Source organism: Daktulosphaira vitifoliae, unplaced genomic scaffold, assembly GCF_025091365.1.
Source record: "Daktulosphaira vitifoliae isolate Bord-2020 unplaced genomic scaffold, ASM2509136v1 Scaffold_5, whole genome shotgun sequence".
Taxonomy (NCBI): domain Eukaryota; kingdom Metazoa; phylum Arthropoda; class Insecta; order Hemiptera; family Phylloxeridae; genus Daktulosphaira; species Daktulosphaira vitifoliae.
Window position 1 is genome coordinate 4669846 of NW_026099576.1, and position 20453 is coordinate 4690298.

The 20453-nt window shown below is 27.4% G+C and overlaps 4 protein-coding genes across 9 annotated transcripts in view; 2 read left to right on the forward strand and 2 right to left on the reverse strand.

Moving 5' to 3' along the window:
- The window catches only part of LOC126906773 (uncharacterized), a 63521-nt gene extending 58340 nt beyond the window's left edge, over positions 1-5181 (forward strand). For 3 of the 5 annotated variants that reach the window (XM_050687610.1, XM_050687611.1, XM_050687612.1), the window contains exon 7: positions 1315-5179. In XM_050687610.1, the coding sequence (XP_050543567.1) occupies positions 1315-1692 (378 nt within the window). In that variant the 3' untranslated portion in view covers positions 1693-5179. Of the gene's footprint in view, positions 1-1314 lie in introns of all 5 variants that reach the window. The other 2 variants (XM_050687613.1, XM_050687614.1) reach the window with 2 other exon arrangements.
- A 4521-nt stretch (positions 5182-9702) lies between these two features.
- LOC126907301 (inhibitor of growth protein 1-like) lies at positions 9703-11816 on the forward strand. The gene is made up of 2 exons (XM_050688469.1): positions 9703-10160; positions 10413-11816. Exon 2 carries the CDS (start codon positions 10442-10444, stop codon positions 11330-11332), a length of 891 nt encoding a protein of 296 aa, XP_050544426.1. The 5' UTR covers positions 9703-10160; positions 10413-10441; the 3' UTR covers positions 11333-11816.
- A 642-nt stretch (positions 11817-12458) lies between these two features.
- LOC126906937 (probable ATP-dependent RNA helicase ddx42) lies at positions 12459-15225 on the reverse strand. 2 transcript variants are annotated; one of them, XM_050687891.1, is made up of 4 exons: positions 14546-15225; positions 14391-14483; positions 13116-13288; positions 12459-12695 (listed from the first exon to the last, which is right to left on the reverse strand). In XM_050687891.1, the coding sequence occupies exons 1-3, from the start codon at positions 14825-14827 to the stop codon at positions 13148-13150; spliced, it is 516 nt and encodes a 171-aa protein (XP_050543848.1). In that variant the 5' UTR covers positions 14828-15225; the 3' UTR covers positions 12459-12695; positions 13116-13147. The 2 variants fall into 2 exon arrangements, with proteins under 2 accessions (XP_050543848.1, XP_050543849.1); XM_050687892.1 differs by lacking the exon at positions 13116-13288.
- Positions 15226-15688: 463 nt separating this feature from the next.
- Positions 15689-17041, reverse strand: LOC126907177 (uncharacterized). The gene has a single exon (XM_050688285.1). The coding sequence runs from the start codon at positions 17039-17041 to the stop codon at positions 15689-15691; it is 1353 nt and encodes a 450-aa protein (XP_050544242.1).
- Between the last annotated feature and the right edge of the window lie 3412 nt (positions 17042-20453).

Here is a 20453-nt window from a genome sequence, read left to right on the forward strand (position 1 = left end):
CGTCTAATATTTGATATAATTAAGGAATATTATTTTTGTAGGATGACGCGTTTTTACAAATTGTTTTTCTTTTTAAATAATATTATTCACATACAAATATAATTAAAATCTGTGAAATAATGTGTCAAAATTATAATTTCAAATTTTAGTATTTTGTAAAACATGTTGATGTTCTATTATAAAAAAAGTTATTTATTCATATTTATATAAGTTACATTAATGTATCGAAGCATTTTTTAATTTTGTTGATTTTAATAATGCATATCTTTGTAACGAAAGATTAATCCATAAGTAATTGCACCGCTTAAAAACAATTCTATAGTAGCCTTCAAATTACTAGTACTTAAATCGACGTTGTCCATCCCAATTTTTACTTGATAATTAATATATAGAGCGATCCCATTAACATGACCCACTCAATTACTTACTAAATAATTTGAGAATATATATATTTTTGCATTTTTTAGTTCATGCATTATTGTATTTTTATCGATTTGTCAGTTGTTAAGTGCTTTTTTCGTTCTTCTTTTTTACTTTAATAGAGCGTTAGCTTTTTTTATTTAGATGACAAAATATACATTTGAGTAACTAGCATATAAAATAAAAAAAATATTTAAACTAAATATGACTGGTCAATAACAACTTTTGGACCATTATTTTGGAAGTTATCAATATTTTAAAATATAAATTAGAGGGTAGTGCGAGTAAAGCAATTTTTGTCAATAGAAATTTCTCGGACACTCTTCACTACCCGTCATGTAGAAAAATGTTCTTCGGAAGTAACTTCCGAAGTACTGCTCCAAAAGTTTTTTAAGTATTTTCATAAAGTTAGATGTGTATTTTTTCATGAGAAATAATAATGTTGACATACTCATAAGGTACAACAAGGAATGAACTAATATAGTAATTAATATCTGATTAAAAAGCAGTTAAAATTAAAAATATATATATATATATATATTCTAGAGATTATTTCAATTTTGTAACAATTAAGTGGGTTGTGATAAACGGATCATGCTGTATATCATATAGATCATATTTATCATAACTCATCAACAGTTTCGTGGTAAATTAAAAAATTTTCAAAAACATCTGCCATTGAAAAATGTAATTTTTTGCTTTCAAATAATTTGTACAATAATAGCGCCTTTGAGTAATAAAATAACCAGTTGGTCAAAATCTCTCGCGTTTACTCACATTACCACGCTACTATTCCTTAACATACTGTTACTCAAAACAGTCTAAATTCCATCAAACAATTTCCAAATAAGAAAGAACTTTAAATAGATAACAGTTAACATTTTTTTTTCACAGAGACACTTGATGCGCTGCGTTCTAACTGACCAATTGGATTGGCGCGTGCAAAAGTTGTTGCGCTCTCGATCTCGGATCAACTCAGCCATTTACATCAGTCCAATCTACCAGGACGCTCATATCAGGAACGGCATATCGGTAAGGCCAATCCGGAAAGCTCGAAGTGCTGACTATTTACCGCAGTACGATTACAGTGGTTGGGCCAATGGCCCACAACTATCGCTGCCCCTGTCTAGAGTCGGCAACAACTTTACTGTTGGTGTCAACACAATCAACGGGAGCGGTCAACAAAAGCACATTAAACGGTTCCAATTACCAACTGTCTCTATATCAATAGCCTCCGACTCGGATAAAGCACTCAACGAACTACTAATTTAGATGCCAATTTCGACATTATTACTCACAGTTTTCCTAAAATACTTGTCAATTTCAAATACAAACACACCTCGGTGAAAATCTGTACAACTATACACTTCAAGAAAAGCTTTTTAAAATGGTTTAGCTCAATTTTAATCATTTATTTAGTATGGTCGGGTTATAATGTAAACTACTATACAATACAAATTAAAATAATTATGCCCACAGTTTTATTTCTTTAGGATTATTATATTCTTGACCTCCAATATATTATTAACAAAAAATAATTTACTTTTTAAAATAGAATTCAACATCTCGGAAAGAGTTACTTGAATTAAAATTTTTATCATTTTGTATTTATTTCTCTATATGTATATATTTTTTAAATCGTTGAATAACTCAAAATGTAAATACTTACTTGTGTATAGTATATTTATTAATTTTTAATTCAATAATATTATAATTACTAATGCAAATATCAATTTAAAATGATCTCGAAGGATTATCAAAGAGTTTGTATGAAAAAAAAGTTGTAGGATAATATGAATTCTTCTATTTAACAATAAAAATATATATAGATCTAACCACAAAACGCTTACTATCAGGGGGTAGGTACTTCTTACCCTATACGCCGGGCGGTAAGTTTTAGAGGCGACTTTGAATATGAAGTAGTATACATTAAGTCCAGGACCTTATTTTTTTTAATAGCGATGCTTATAAAGTAGAACAATATTTTTTTGATGAGCAAAATAAAATGATCATTGAGAATAAAGAACTGAATACAATTGCGGTCATACTTGCAACAGACTATAAGTCACGAGACCAAAAATTTATGTCACTAAAATTTGTCTAAATAGACTGTACTCATTCTTTTGTTTTTCGCTATAAAAATAACATATTAAAAAATTGTGTATTAAATAAAAATGACAACTAACAAGTGTTCTTATAGTTGTTAAGATATTAAAGTAATCAGAAAATATTTTTAGAAAATTGATATAGTATAAAATTTTATTGAATGTCCTATATAGAATTTTAAAATCTCATGTAAATGTTTTTTCATCATTTATAAACTTTAAATATTAAAAAATGCTGTATGAGAGAAGGATTATTGGATTAACGAAAGTAGAAGAAATGTTGATTTTTTTATGTTTATATTGCCCGAAATCAAATCAAGAAACGTGTGCTTTCATAACTTATGATCACTAAAGTTACGCGATAATATATTTTTTATAAAATACATTATTTCTAAGTATAAGTGTTTATTGACCAATTATTATAAAAAAAATAAAACAAAATCCAGCCTTTTTTTTTTTTTTAAGTCAAATCAACATTCCGAGTCAAATCAAACTCAACCCTGTAATAAAGAGAATTGTTATCCTTAAAAAAAACCATTTCTGTTTGTTAAAAATTTAATTTCATTAAATTACAATTTTTTTTTTGAAAATGTTTAGGCTAGTATTTCATTTTTTTTTTAAATCCGTTAATTTATTAGTCAATTTAAGATTTTCATGAGATTATGGTCGATTTAATAGAGCACTTATTAGATTATATATTTTATCAAATTATTAATTAATCAGAAAAGTCAACCATTATTGCATTGAACAATAGTTATACAAGATATTTAATTAGTAATCAAATTACAATAAAAAATAAATAAGATGAGTTCTTAAATTTTTATTATATTTATCTGATATAATATGTTTAAACCGATTAAATTAATATTTTGTGAGTAAAATTATATAAAAAAAATGTATTATTCAATTGTGTGTAATAAATTAGAAATAATCACAAAAAAGCTCAAAATAAATAAACAATGTATTAAACTTTTTTTATAACATTTTAATTTAACTTTATTATTATTATTAAGTTTATTATTATTTTACTTTTTTGTGGAATCGCCTATGCACGAAAAAATGACCCAAATAGAATAATTGATATCATAAATTGTATTGATTTAATGTAATATGATTAAAGAAGTAGAAAAACATATAAATTTAAAAGTATGGCATTCATATTATGCAAGTATGAAAGCAAAAACATTAAGATGTAATGGGTTTTTTCATTTTTAAATTTCACTATTGAAAAGTTGATTTTTAGTTTAATCATTATTCTTGTGCATAGGGAATGTTATGAAAGTTGACTAATGATATTTACATAAGTTTAAATCATTTACCTCTCAATGCTCGTGCCAAAACTAAATGCAATGCATAAATCATTACATATGTATAAATAAAAAATATATACACTGAGAGTCAGCATTTTCTGACATGTGAAATAACTTTTGATCTACATCAATTTTTTCAAACGATTGTATCAATTACATTATATTTAATTTTATGATTGATTAGCATCATTATTACAAATTGTTTACTTAACTTATAATCAATTTTTATTCAATTTTTTCAAATTCAATATGTAACATACGCAAAAATTCGTATAAAAATTAATTATAAGTAGCGTAAAGTTAATAAAGCAATTCATGAAAAATAATTACATTTATAAATTTGTATAAATTAAAAATATTTGTTTATAGAAGTATTTAATGAAATGATAATTATTGATTATAGAAAACATAAACAGTCAAACAATAAAAACTTTTAACACATGGAAATTCTCATCCATTTTCATGGATAATTACGTACTTTATAGTATATAACTACAAATATAATTAAAAGTAAATAAATTTGTGAGCACTACGATTGAAATTATTTCATTTAATGCACATAATTAAACTAATTCATATTAAACAAAAACTACTATAGACATATAATTTAAAAACATATTTTGGTTACTCTATTAAAAAAATTATTACTTCAAATATAAGAACCATTTATCAATAATAATGACGTATTTTCAAAAAAATTTAAATACTTCTATTGAAGGGGGTGCTAAACCCTTTTTGTTTTACTATACCTCTTGAAATGAATAATGATTTCTAAATTTTAGTAGATCTAAGGGCAGAGACATCAAAATAATTTGAAAATATATTCTCCATAAAAATAATGTATGCCTAATAACTGATATATTAATTGATTTACTTTTTTAGTCTAGTCATTGGTTTCTGGTGAAGTGGGTGACTAGGAGACCCACCTAAAATACTGATCAACCTAACACCGAAAAAACAAATCGTATAAATTAATATGAATATGTTTTTATTTTACTGCGTTTTATAAGAAAATTTAAAAAATAATAGGGAAATGTGTGCATTTTATTAAATTTCCTAATATAAAGAAAGTCTTTTTGATTAGTTTTGATTTAATTCTAATAAACTTGTCTAATTAACAGTCATTATATTAAAAAAATATTATCTAAATAAAAATATATGGGTACTTCACAATTTAATTTTTTTAATCAAAATTTAACTTTACATTTTTTATATAATTAAAATTTTACTGTCATACTTCTAGATCAATGCCAAAAAAATGTTTAATGGTAAGATTTTTACCATAAGGCTAATTAATCATAAACAAAAATTATTAATTATTATTATATCTATTATTATTTTTTAATTTATATTTTTATTGTGCAATACTAAATTCTATAAAAAAAACTATAATTTACCAATATATTTTAATGATAACTTAATTTTTACTGCATAAACTAGTTTTAAATTATAAGTTATTCGCGTAATATTTTTTGAATATTTTTGTTGATGTTTGATAATTATAAAAAAATAGTAGTTCCTAATAAAGTAGAAGTACGAATGTAATAAAGAATCTATTGTAGCATTGAATATATTACAATTTTATTTTATTAAAATAAAATAATTTTAGTTGCTAGATAACTATCAACCATAAAATTTTGTTTTTTATCAACCTATTGTTACTTAACATGACTGCATTTGTAAAAATACACTTCTTGGTAAAATTTAATCTAAAATTAAAATTATGTTTAGCATATACTTACAAACCGAATTGATTAAACGAAAAAAACATATATATAATCTATGAACTTTTTTATTCCATTTTAAAGAATTCAAAAAATGTAATTACATTTACAATATAAAAATCATATTAATTGTGACTCAATATTGAATTATTCTATACATTTAAAATTATTAAACAATTTTATTTTATTCACAAAATAATTTTTTTTTTCAAATATTAATAGAAGACAGTTTATATGAAATAACAAATGTTTATTATCAATCAGCAAACTGACGAAAAATTTAGTAAAAATATTATTATCAATTCTGAAATTTAAATGATTTTAAAATGTGACTTCATGCATGAAATGAATACTAACAAGTTGAGATACAAGTTTAATATTTTTTAAGTAATCTTAAATAATCGTGTTTATATTTTAAGTCCGTCATTTTATTGTAAATTTACATCTGAATAAAAATTAAAAAATTCAAGTAAATTGGTAGTTATTTTCTTCTTTTTCCTCGTGAAATAATATCAGAAAAATATCTCAAGTAAAAATAGTCACGCTTATAAAATTGATTTTATTTGATATCGTCAAATTAAAAATAGACAAATACATAAATATAATAATTTTATAAACTTTGTCCCGATTAAAATAATTTTAATCGGGACAAAAATAATTATTATTTTATGGCAAGAAAAAAATGTATTTAATTAAATAAAAATGTATAAATTATAATGATGAGAGCAGGAAACTCTTAATCTAGGGGTCGTGGGTTCGAGCATTACCGTTGAGTGTCACTATATTAATGTACAAAATGTAAAAATAAAAGTAAAATAAAAAAATAAATATGTACGTGATGGGTTTTTTTTACTGGGGTCGTAAAGTTCGAGGATTTAGAACAATAAAGACAAATAGATGTAAAATAATTTATTAATTGTTCTCTTTGTTGAGGTGTATAAACTAGGTAACTGGAAAACACCTTTAATAGTACATCGATGCAACGTCAAAATCGAAACCACAAAAAAATTCTATAAAAAAGTGTCTATTAATAAGGCATGAACTAATTAATAACAAATTAATTTGTAATTGTATTTAACATATTTCTTTATTGTTCTTTACTCTAATTATTAATTCTAATAATAGACCTAATGTAAATTCACTTTGTATTTTACTATAATAGCTCTGAATCCAACAATTATACCTCGACGTCCAAAAATATTAATCCCGTATTTTTTTAAATTAAAAACTTTGTTATCGACACTTTTGAGAATCTTTTTATTTTAATAAAAAATAAATTAAGTTTTAACAAAAGTGATTGATTTGTAATTGATTTAATAAAATGAGTTGAAGACAAAGCGGAATTGCGATTGGGTTGAAGAAGACTCCAAAACTTTTCATATTGTGTGGGATTTTAGTACTTTTTATGATACTACAAAAAGCTACAATACAGGGACATCATTATCGGCGTTTTTTATGAGTCTCATTTTATTGATATAATTAAACAATACATGAATATTTTAAGATAAGATATATGATCAAAATAGGAAATATATATATAAACTTTATGTAGGTTGTTTAATAAGTAAGGAAAAACGGGTTTCTATTTTTCTCATTGTTTGTACCAATGACATATTTCCTCACTTACTGAACACCACTTGTATATACAAGATGATCTTTTTAACATAAACCACTCAATTACTCGTAAAATAAATACAATGTTGGAAAAAAAAAAGTTTATTTCTTTCAACTACATACATTTTTTGATTTATGAGCTAATTATTTTTAAAATAATCCCTTATAACTAATAAGGGTGTTAAAATTTTTTTTTAATGTAACATACATAATTAATTAGCTTATAAAATAGGAAATAATCTAATTAAGAAAATGACTGGTCTATAACTTTTGGACTAGTACTTTGGAAGTTATTCTAATTTTTATAATTGGATGGGACTAAGACTGTTGGAAAATTACTAGTGATAAAAATAGCAGCACCCACTCTTCACCTCCAGTCTTTACATTAAATTGTTAATAACATCTTATATAATGATACAAAAGTTGTTATCGACTATTAATTTTTTTAATTATATTATTTCCTATTTTGTAAGCTAGTTATATATGTATGTTGCCATTTAAACAAATTTTTTTAACACCCGTTTAAAAATTAATTATTAACTGATTAATCAAGAAGTATATGCAACTAAAAGGAATCAAACATTTTTTTTCAATATTTTATTTATTTTGCAAGTAATCGAGTGGTTTATGACCACTCTGTATATATTTACTGGCTATATTTAGCATGAAAATTGAAATATTTTTTTATGTCTCTATCACGAATTTCTATATACAGCATATACACGGACTACTCGGCGACTGCCCTTAAAAGGAAGGCATTTTTTACATATTCACTTGGTTTTATTCTTAGTATAAGATGATAAGAGGGCGAAAATGTTATTTAAAAAATTCAAACACGATAATAATAAATTTTTATCTTAGGGGTTAAATAATTGGAACCGATTTTGTAGTTCAGATTATATGAGTAGAACATATTTAACTAACAACTTATATAACTTATGATCTACACAACATAATATATATATATATATATATATATTTTTTTTTAGCTTCGATGGGAAGCTGAGAAGGTATTAATTTTTTTAATCAATTTTTACAATATAAAACTATATTTAAAATGTGTTTTGTTATTTAAATATTAAAATATTTTTTGTAATTGCGAAAAATAACATAAATCACATTTTAAATATAGTTCTACACTGTAAACATTGATTAAAAAAAAGTATAAAATGTTATAAAGATTATAAATTGTAAAAATTGTCAGTTAGATTTGTTCCTCTCTGTATATTTGTGTTTTAAAAACCATTTTTTTGTCTTAAATAATTAAGTTAGTAGTTAAATTTATCTTATTAATGTTATTATAATGCAAGAAGTTTCAACGCTGTTATTCCAAATGCCTATTCTTATTCTATCTGTTGAATTTATCACAAAAAAACGTGACCCATATTTATCATCTTATTTTTTAGTAAAAATAATTTTGAACTCAGATAAAACTATTAATAAACATATGATACTGGTTTAAAAACATACATAGTCAATAACCGTTTAATCAAAACTGTATTTTGGAGGATTTGAAAAAAAAATGTTTACTTTCTTTATACGATAGAATCCAATTAAACATACCAGTGCTCAAGTTTAATTAACAATACTTAAAACTTCTGATACAATTATTATATTGTTACAAATTTTTGTGAAATAATTATTGTCTTCTTAGACTGGGTTTAAAACGTATATTTTATTATTATCCATCACTAATAAGAAAAATAATTAATTTTTTTTATTTTAAAATGGACATAAAAATAAAAATTTTGATGTGTCGAATTTGGGAGTGTCTTACGCCTGTCAGTACGATGATCGATTCAAGCCCAAATTGAACCCTATTTTAGTTCGTTGGACTGAAAGTTACAGTGGTCCTAGTCCGAACCTCCACATAGGCGCTCAGATACCAAATATATATACAAAGTTAAAATGCTATAACTTTTTAATTAATTCTGACAGACAGTTTAGTTTTGAATATTCGCAATCAATGTATAAAAAAAATCGAAAAAAATTGTATGTAAGCTAACTGCATTTGTGCTAAAAGTAATAAGCGTTTAAATTAGATCTGAGACACATTGTGTACAAGAAATGTTAGGAAGTTCTTCGCTAAGAACCCCTCTTTAAAAAAACTTATCATTAATTTTTACAAATAATTATTTAAAACAATTTATAAATTTTAAAAATGTTTATTTTATTTTATTACTTTTAATTTTTTTAACATTTATAAACAAATGTATAACCTGATCATCGTCCAGGATACCACTTCTTCACTCTTAGTATAATAGTTATTAAATACGTTAAGACGTCGACATCAAATTCGTTTTAAAATGAATTTGAAAATGACACAATTAAAAAGTACCGATAATAAATAAGGTACGCATAAACCAATGGCTTCACTTAGGTAAAGATAATGTAGGTCATTATTGCTTAGAGAGGTCAAAATACACAACCAAACAACTAATTCCAATTTCGTCTATTTTTAGTAGTTTAAAAAAATCAACTTATCACTTAGGTCTTCTCACAATACATATTTCTTTTGTCAATATAATAAACATAATCCCCTATCATTATTAGAAATAAAAACTGAGGACTAATTTGAGATATAAGATTAGTACAGATAAGTATTTAACTATACTTAAATCTTAGTCCGATAAAAAGTGTTATTCATTTATCTAAGCAATGTGGTAAATCCGTCTTGTATACATTATTCCAATATTTTTTAAAATATAAAATCTTCATTTTTTATTAATAATATGGTTATTCTTTACAAATTCAACAATATAATATCTATATGTACGTTGGCATGATTGTTGTCACTGTTATGATTTAAATTTAATGTAATTATTTTTCTATTTAAGCGATTAAGATTAAACTTATTTAAAATATTTTGTTTAAATTTGAGAGTAATCCAAAACCAAATTTTTATAATTTTAATAAATGTTATACATTTGATTTGATTAATTATTATTAATAATATCGACGATTATACACTCAACTTTAACATTTAAGTAAGTACCTTTTAATTATTTAAATATTTTTACAATCTGTAGTCTAATAAAAATAAATAAAAAATTATTTTATTATTATATTGTAATGATTTTTGAAAAGAGTTATTCAATCTATATTTAAATTATTAAAGCAGTATTACTAATTATTTGCTTTTAATTAGACTAAATAAGTAATATATTTTAATGTAAATAAATAATTTATAACTTAAAGTGTTACTATGATTCGCACATTAAAAAAATCTAATGTCTTAGGTTTTCTGTTAACTAAAAACATAATTACCATGACTGAAAATATACCATCTGCTGCTAAACATTGTTTGAGTAGTTGTATGAACATTCTTAAGAAACTCCCACCAGAAGCTCAAAAACATATAAGCCGATATTATGATGTAGATTTTCGTCATAGACAAATTTTAAATGAGTTAACTAAATTGGTAAAAAATAGAAATCATTTAAATTCTTATAATGGAAGAATAATGAAACAAATTTTAAGAAATTCCTTAGAATTAGCAGATCAAAAAGTTGATATTTCTGAACAGTTGTATTACATAGTTGATGATCACAAGTTTAAATTGGGTTTACATCTAAGAGATCTTGAAATGACTCAAGTATATCAATGTTCACCTAGAAAATTGCCTAAAAGAATGTTGAAATGGGTACCTAATTATAAAGAAATTGATTCAGATTCAATTGATGAAGTTTTGAAAATTAATTATTCTAATAAACATTGTATCGAAAAAGAAAAAACTGTAAAAATAAAAAATTGTCAAAATCCTGAGATTAATAATAATAGCAATGAAATTATTCCTGCTATTGATTCTGGAGTTACGGAAACAATTCATAGTCCGAGTACAATTAAAAAGAAAAAGAAAAAATCAATGAAAAATAATAAAGGTAAAAGAAAAATATCTGAAAGCTCTGGTAGTGAATCTGAAATACAACCTACATACTGTATATGTGAACAGATTTCTTTTGGGCATATGGTTTGTTGTGATAATGATCTTTGTCCAATTGAATGGTTTCATTTTAGCTGTGTATCTCTTAATAAAAAGCCCAAAGGTAAATGGTACTGTCCAAAATGTAGGGGGTCTAATTCTAAAATGATGAAATCTAGAAAGTTGTTTTTCAAAGAATTGGAAGAATACAATAAACGTAAAGAAGAAGACTGGTAGGTAAATCTGCATAGTTCTAACACATCCTAATTTATTTATATAATTTAAAAAGTAGCAATGTGTATTCAAGTGCAATATAAACCTATTTTCATTAAGAGCATACCTTTTTTATTAGTTTTCATTTTAGTTGTTGTATACTTTTTTTTTTAACCTAAAATGTCTTATTATTTTTTATTTGATATTTATATTTTCAAACTTTAAACTATCTAAATGTTTTCTGTTAAAAGACTAGTTATTTATTTTAAATTACTTAACAAATGTTTTCAAAACTCAGATATACATACACATATTTATAACTATCTTAATTATAAGACTTTTTGAACTAAATTTTAGCTTATATATTTTTTAAATCTTATTTATAGAAGCATAGGATTTATCTTTTTATTAACTCAACCACTCTTTATTCTTTTTTTAAAATAAATTATCTAGTATTACTTTGATTAGATTTATGTTACATTGATAAATTTCTCCATGTACTCATGTCTGTAATTTTCATAACGCACAAATAATATTCATAAATACAAATATTAATATATAGATTTATAGTAAATAAAATTAACTAATTCTACTTTAAAATATTCCTTCATTTATTTTTGAATTTATACTTTAATTGTATAAACACTTTGAATTAAAAAATAATGATTCCTATTTTTAATGAAATATTTTTATATACCATTACTGTGTTATTGATATCAAAATTTTTTTTATTTTAAATGTCTGTTTAATATATTTTGACATATAGTGTGTTACTTTATACAGATGTTCAAAAAGTAAGGAAACAGGTCAATGTTACAATTTATGAGAACAATAAAAACCTATTTCTTTACTTACTGAATACACATATATATTGCAATGCCTAATACTTCATAACATGACAGAAACCAGAAATTATAAGCTAGCCATTAATTAATTGTATTATACTGATAGTAGTATAATAGAAATTTCAATCAATTCCCTTCTTACTGGATTAAAAATTCAATTTATAAACTGAATCAAATTATTTATTCAGAATTAATTGTTTATTCCTGTAAAAATTGAAAAAATCTGAAATAAGCAGCTTATCTCCTAAAGAACTATTAATTCATAAAAATATTAATAATAATTGATTATAACTGATAAGATAAAATAGTATTAACAGAAATTTAGGAAATTAAATTTATTTAAATTCATAAATAATATACATATTATTTTTACATGTGTTCTTAATTTACAAGGATTACTTCTACTAATTACAATCACTAAGACAGTTATTCAAAAAACTATTCTTTTTTGAAGTATCTAATAATTTTTCCCAAGGATCTTCAATCATAGATGGGTGGTAATAATTTTCATCTTTGTTGTCATTACCTTGATATGAATTTCTCTGAAAATGAATAGTGCTGTAAGTAATATTTGTTTTTTTTTTTTCAAATAACCAAAATATTCATACAAAGTAATAATATTTAATTTATAAAAAAAAATGGATACAAAATTTTTTAAAATTATTTCTTATTAAATCAAAATTTGAAATAATTTTAAAAATATCATTATTTATAAGTTTATGAATGACTATAAAGAAAAAATCAGAAAGATTATTTTAAGAAAAAATATTTTACGCACATAATTTCCCTTAAGGCAAAACTGAGAACACCCCTAAAAGGTATATCTAGTACAGTGCTAACTATTATTGAAACCTTAGGACAATCATATTTAGTGCCCCTATTATAAAAATAAATTTAATATACTTTCCATAAAAGATTTTACATACATTAAAAACTATATAAAATCTACTCTTAGTACTCACAATAACTTCCTAATCTCAACAATATATTTCTACTAAAGGTTTTGCCTTGTCGTTTTACCCCAATGGTATATCCTGGGGAAATTAAGTGCAGTGGTTTCCGTCGCCTTTTGCACTGGGAACATGATGCTTTTTAGCCACCGTAGAAGAGCACGCATGGTTACCCATCCGTTCACCTACGGCAGTAGGCACGGTTTAACACTAGAGTTTTGTCAACATCAATATATACTATATTAAAATATTACATCATTTATATTTTGTTATATATAACTATAGTAATAAGATATATTTTATATAAAATCATTAACATCAGGATCTATTTAATTTTAGGTATAAAATACCTTATTTATATACAAATAAATAACATCAACTGGTATAAAAATATTTCTAAACAAATGATCTTATACAAAAAAAAAAAATTGATTTATACTTTTTTTCTGAGCACTTGTTTCTTTTGCCTTCCACTTAATAATTTTAATAATAATAATTAATAATTTTTATTATAGTTTAGAATAAGCAATTTTTATCTAAATAATATTATTTATCTCGTTGACACTCTAGGGATCGGATCTTGTGTGCTGAAACATTCATTCTACTAACTACACAGGCCAACCCATTTACTGAAGAATATACAATTTAAAAAGAAATATAAAACTAAATGATTTCTTTAAGAATATTATTTGAAATATTTTAAATTGTTGATGGGAAAATATATTTAAATATAAACACAGTTGAAAGATTCTTAACAAAACAAAGGCTCAAGTTTTCCATTAAGAATAAATTTGTTTATTTCTAAATTTAACTCTAAAAAGTTTGTAACCTTAAAATATAAAATTGGATAATTGGTTAACTTTTATTCAAAGTAACTATATTTTAAATTTTATTTGATCAAGTTATTTGAAGCTTAAGAGATATATTTGGAAGTAACCAGTTTTATATTTGGTTTTATATCTAAGGCCTATTTTACAGTAGTTTAAAATGTAATAAAAATAGTTTGATAAAAAATTTTTGACTTGAGAATATTCACAAAAAAAATTAATATAGTAATTTTACAACACTATGTATAAGTAATAAAAATGAATAAAATTATACTATAAGATATTTATACACCAAATTTATTTAATAAAAATAGTTTAAATTAAAATGGTACGCTTCATAGTATCATTATTTCATCAAACCATAGCATATTTTAAAAAATATTCAAGGGCCTACTATTAAAATTGTTAATATATTTTTAAAAATATAAATACGTTATGTAATAAATTTTTCTTAACTTACTTTATAATTTCGATTATGATGTCTGTTCACTTGGGAGTTATATGGACTTAAATTATTTTGTTCAAATGAGGAGTTGAAATCTGAATTGTTAAACTAAAGAATAAATGTTTATATATTATTTTCAATTTATTAGTTTGCATCAACAAAATACTAACGTCCGAATTCCAACTATTATTACGGTTATTAGGACTCCAGTGATAAGGTGAATCTCTTAGTCTAGGACTACTGAATCTAGGTGAGCTAAAGTCTCGTCCTTTCCACTGACGGCTTACAGGTTGAGGTTGTGCAGTATTGTCACTTATCCATAAATTATCAGGAGTATTTACTGTAGCCGTACTGTCTCTAGTTGGAGTGACTTCATCAACTTTAAACTGTGAAAAATTTTCAACAGTTGCTGACGACTTTTTGAAAGTTAAAGGAGATTTGTATCTGCTCATATCTACTTATAAAATTTTAACTTGAAACTACAAAAAAATTAACGAAATCGTTAAATAGGATAATAATTAAATCTAGTTTTGCTATAAAAATTTAAAATAAATAAATCGGATAAGATACGACATAGATTAAATGAAAGTAAATAGCACACTATGATAAATGAGCAAAATGTAAATGTGTTGCCAATCTCAGTACAGTGTAGTACAAGAAAAACATTTTTTTTTTTTAGGGCATTTATACTACAGCGGATTTTACAATTTTTACTACTACAATTACATTTAATAATTAAATCTTTATAAAATTTGTTGAGTAAGACTACGTTGTTTTGCGTCAAGTTATTTTCCTTAATTTTATTTATTGTATGAATATTGTATGTTGTTTTGCTTTAAATATTGTTTTAGCTTCGATGCGAAGCTGAGAAAGTATTCATTTTATCATGATGTGTTTTTTTTTTTGTCTGGTGCCATTTTTTCTTAGTTCTCACTGGACTGATATTGTAGCGAGGTGTAATATATAGAAGTAATAAACACTTTTACGATTTAATAACAACTATACTATATTACAACGAACTAACAAATAACAAATAACAGCGAGAGACGAACTGTATTACAACGAACTAATAAATAACAGCGAGAAACGAAGCGCGTGTAAGACAGAATGCGTAAGTGATTGACTGATCGACTGATTGACTGGAGCGACGATCTTGCCCTTAAATAGTCAGAGGAATCTTCTAGAGGCGGCGTCGGAACTCTCTAGACATTCGACCGCCACACGCTTATGTAGAGCGACGAATCTTCTAGAGGCGGCGGCGGCCGGACATTCTAGAATATTCGACCGCCACACCACCCCCCTACGGAGTGGAGTTAGCTAGGGTCAAAAATGTCCGGGAATCTGACTCGGCGGCCTGAGCGAGTTGTTCGTACTGGCTGTGTTGATGGATCGGTATTAGGCGGTTGTTTCTGTTTGGTCGTATCCGGGGCAGTTGCTGGTGGAGCATGTGCCTGGCTAACGGTTGTGCTTTCGTTCACCATGAGGTAGGCAGGTTTTACTCTATCAATCGTCACCGTAACTGATTGATTTCGAACTTTTATTGTGAACGTTTTGTCATTTCGGGCAATTACTTCGAAGGGACCTTGATATGGCGGTTGAAGTGCTGCTCGGACACCTCCCTCCCTGAGAAATACGTGTGAACAGTCCTTAAGGTCCGCAAAAACAAATGATCGTGGATTTGAGTGGCGAGATGCAGGTACTGGACGAATTTTATTCATAACACTGCGAAGACGATCTAGTAAGCTAGTAGGGTCGTTCGTACTGCTATTATCTTGCTTGTCTGTGAAGAAATCACCAGGAAGATTAAGAGGCTCACCATAAACAAGTTCCGCAGACGTGGCTTTTAAGTCTTCCTTAAACGCAGAACGTATTCCGAGAAGCACGATAGGCAGTGACTCAGTCCACGAGTCTTTTGCGTGGGCCATGATGGCTGCCTTTAGTTGTCGGTGCATTCGTTCGACGAATCCGTTTGCAGCAGGATGCCAACTGGTAGTGGGGCGAAGCGTAAAACCAAAACGTTTTGCTAAAGTTTTTAAAGTAGCTGAAACAAACTGAGTACCACGGTCAGTCGTAACGTATTGAGGTACTCCGAAGCGTGAAATCCAGCAATTGAGGAAACCCTTAGTGACATCGTCTGCTGTTATACGTTCGAGTGGATACACCTCCGGCCAACGGGTGAAACGATCGATTACCGTCAGACAGTACCTGAAGGACTGTGATGGCGGCAATGGACCGATGATATCGACATGAACATGTTTGAATCGGCGTGAAGGTGTTTCAAAGTTTCCCAGTGGGGCTGAGACGTGTCGGCTTATTTTCGATCGCTGACAGTGGACGCAGGCACGTGCCCAGGAACGGCAATCCTTTTTCATTGCTGGCCACACAAATCGTTCTGAAACTAAGTGAGCTGTTGCGCGTGCACCGGGGTGACTAAGGTTGTGTAACTGATCAAATGCGTGACGCCGGAATCGTTGTGGCAAAAATGGTCGTGGGCGTCCTGTTGACGTGTCGCAATAAATATAGATTGAAGATCCTGGCACTAGTACCTTCTCCAAATGAAGAGATGAATTGTTGTCAGAAAAATGTTTGAGTTCATCATCCGTGTCTTGAGATGCAGCAAGAGCTCGGTAGTCCAGCGGGGGAGACACAACTTCAATGCGTGACATTGTATCCGCGACGATATTTTCATCACCTTTAATGTGTTGAATGTCGGTGGTGAATTCGGATATGAATGTCAACTGGTTGAGTTGCGTAGGAGGTATCTTTTCTCTCCGTTGGGTGAAAGCATATACGAGTGGCTTATGATCGGTGAAAATAGTACATAGTTGTGCTTCGACAATGTGCCTGAAATACTTCACCGATTCATAGATGGCAAGCACTCACGATAATACGCAGGCCACGCACTTTGTTTCACCGACATTTTCTTTGAAAAAAATGCTATGGGTTGCCAGATGTTATTGACTCGCTGCTGCAGACATGCGCCGATAGATTGGCTAGATGCGTCTGTGAATAGTCCAAGTCGTGCGGCTGGATGAGGATGTGCTAAAAGAGTAGCGGTCGCAAGACTTTCTTTGCATGTGGTGAACGCTTTTTCTAACTCGGGAGTCCATTCTATCGGTTGGGAACCTTTTGTCTTCGGGCCTTTGAGAATACCGTGAAGTGGTGCTTGCAGGTCGGCAGCTTTGGGANGAACGGATATGTCGTAAGAACTGTGATGGCTTACGGTCACCTAGTTCTTCTAGATTGATGAGTTGCCGCACACGTTGTTCTTCTGAGATAGACAACCGTTCAACGAGTTTTGCGCGTAGATGTTTATAGCGTTCAGTAGGCGGTGGGTTAGTAATAATATCCTCTACTTCGGCGGCGTAACGCGTATCAAGCTGAGCCACAACATAATTAAATTTTGTTTCCTCACTTGTTATTCCCGAGATTGCAAACTGCGAGTCAACCTGTGAGAACCATAAGCTCGGTCTTTCGGACCAGAAAGGTGGCAACTTGACGGCAACGCGATTCACTGAAGCTGTTGGATATTGCTGTGCCTGTAGTGCTGCAAGGCGAGCGTTTTCTTGGCGTAACTCCTCCAATTGATTGCGTAGTTCTTCGGCGTTCATACTTGTTATCGTCGAGGTCACCAATGTAGCGAGGTGTAATATATAGAAGTAATAAACACTTTTACGATTTAATAACAACTATACTATATTACAACGAACTAACAAATAACAAATAACAGCGAGAGACGAACTGTATTACAACGAACTAATAAATAACAGCGAGAAACGAAGCGCGTGTAAGACAGAATGCGTAAGTGATTGACTGATCGACTGACTGACTGGAGCGACGATCTTGCCCTTAAATAGTCAGAGGAATCTTCTAGAGGCGGCGTCGGAACTCTCTAGACATTCGACCGCCACACGCTTATGTAGAGCGACGAATCTTCTAGAGGCGGCGGCGGCCGGACATTCTAGAATATTCGACCGCCACAATATCTTTTAATTATACGTCAAAATATCACAAATCGTAACTAGTTGAAGACACTGCCCTTGAAAATTGAAATAATTTCCCTCGTTTCGTGTAAATGGCGCAAATCCCACAAAAAATAACGATTATGATTTTTTTTTCAATTTTTTTTTTTTAACTGCTACAATTTTTTGAAAAATGAACGAATAAACATAACTTTTTTATATTGAAGTTTTAAGTAATTACCTTTTTTTGTTATAATATTTTTGAAAATATGACCCTTTACCTATCCACAAGAGGAGATTCAAAATAGCAACTTTTTTATCAAACTCAACTTTTTCAACTTAAATTTTTGAAAATTTTGAAAATGTTCCAGAAATACTCTATCCTTTAAACATATGTCAAACTAAAACTTATGTTACTTACTATAAATTACAAAAAAAAAAATTCGACTTGATGCCTTATCTTCTACGTGCAAACGGCTATCGTAGTTAAAAAAAATTCTATTTTTGTGTTAAAATGTTTAATTTTAAATTTTCAACTTTAAATTGCTATAACTTTTTGGAAAATGTATAGATCAACACAAATTTTTTTTCTAAATACATATATAATTATATATACCCCTTTCATCCGACATACTTTTTTTTTAAATCGGGTAATTTCTTCTTATACAGGGGACGTTTCAGCTTCGCATCGAAGCTAAAAGTAGAACTTTTTCAACTTACTTTTTGAAAATGTTCCGGAACTACATCGTCCTTTAAACATATGTTAAATTAAAGCTTACATTATCTACTATAAATCCAAAAAAAAAATTGGTACCGACGACCTATTTTCTAAGTAAAAAGTCGAAGTAAACCAAAAAATAGGATTTAATTTTAACTTAATGGGCTATTGAAAATACTGTTTAGGACACATTTTTGCCCTTAAAAAGTCAAATTCATGGTAATATTTGATACTCATTTTATTTGGGGAGATCTAACTGAGTTGGAATTATGTTTGAGATAAGTATATCACATTTTATATTATGTTTGTACCAGCAATTAATTGAATTGAGATCATAAAATCGGCTCTTAATCGAGATATTAATAAGGAACCAGCAGATCAAGTAGCTTTTGGAATAAAACACCAATTTTTTTTAAATTAAACACTATCTAAAGATTTGCATCGAAGCGTTTATTTATGATAGTGATTTTAATCACTGTCAGATATCATTATACTTGATCCAACTATGCCACGTCACCACTGTGCCACGACCCCCCTGTGCTGGGTTTTATTTAAATTGAAAACAAAAAAAAGACCTAGCACAGGGGGGGTCGCGGCACAGTGGTGACGTGGCATAGTTGGATCAAGTGTAATGATATCTGACAGTGATTAAAATCACTATAAAAAAAAAACGCTTCGATGCAAATCTTTAGATACTGTTTAATTTTAAAAAATTGGTGGTTTATTCCAAAAGCTTTATAAACTGCTAGTTCCTTATTAATATCCTGATTAAGATAAAGTATGTCGAATGAAAAAGGGATTATTAAAAAATATTATTTCTCATAAAAAAATTGTGTTGATCCATACACTTTTCAATATGTTATAGCATTATAAAGTTAAAAATGTAAAAAATAAAATCGAGAATTTTCACACAATAATAGCATTTGGTAGCCATTTTCACCGTGAAGATAAAATAAAGTCCGAAATTTTTTTTTTCCATGATAAAGTATATTACATTAGCTTTAATTTAAGATATATATAAAAGTGTCAGACCTTCCGGAACACTTTCAAAAGTTAAGTTGAAAAAGTTCTACTTTCTATATGCATTTTTATGTTTTGAATCCCCCCTGTATTTAGGGAAATGGTCCGATTTAAAAAAACAGTATGTCGAATGAAAGATCTATATAAATACTACTTCTCATAAAAAAATTGTAATGATTCATACATTTTTCAAAAAGTTATAGCATAATAAAGTTAAAAATGTAATTTTCACAAAAAAATAGCATTTGGTAGCCATTTTCACCCTGAAGATAAAACAAAGTCCGAAATTTTTTTTTTTCAAATTAAAGTATATTACATAAGCTTCAATTTAAGATATATATAAAAGTGTCAGATCTTCCGGAACATTTTCAAAAGTTA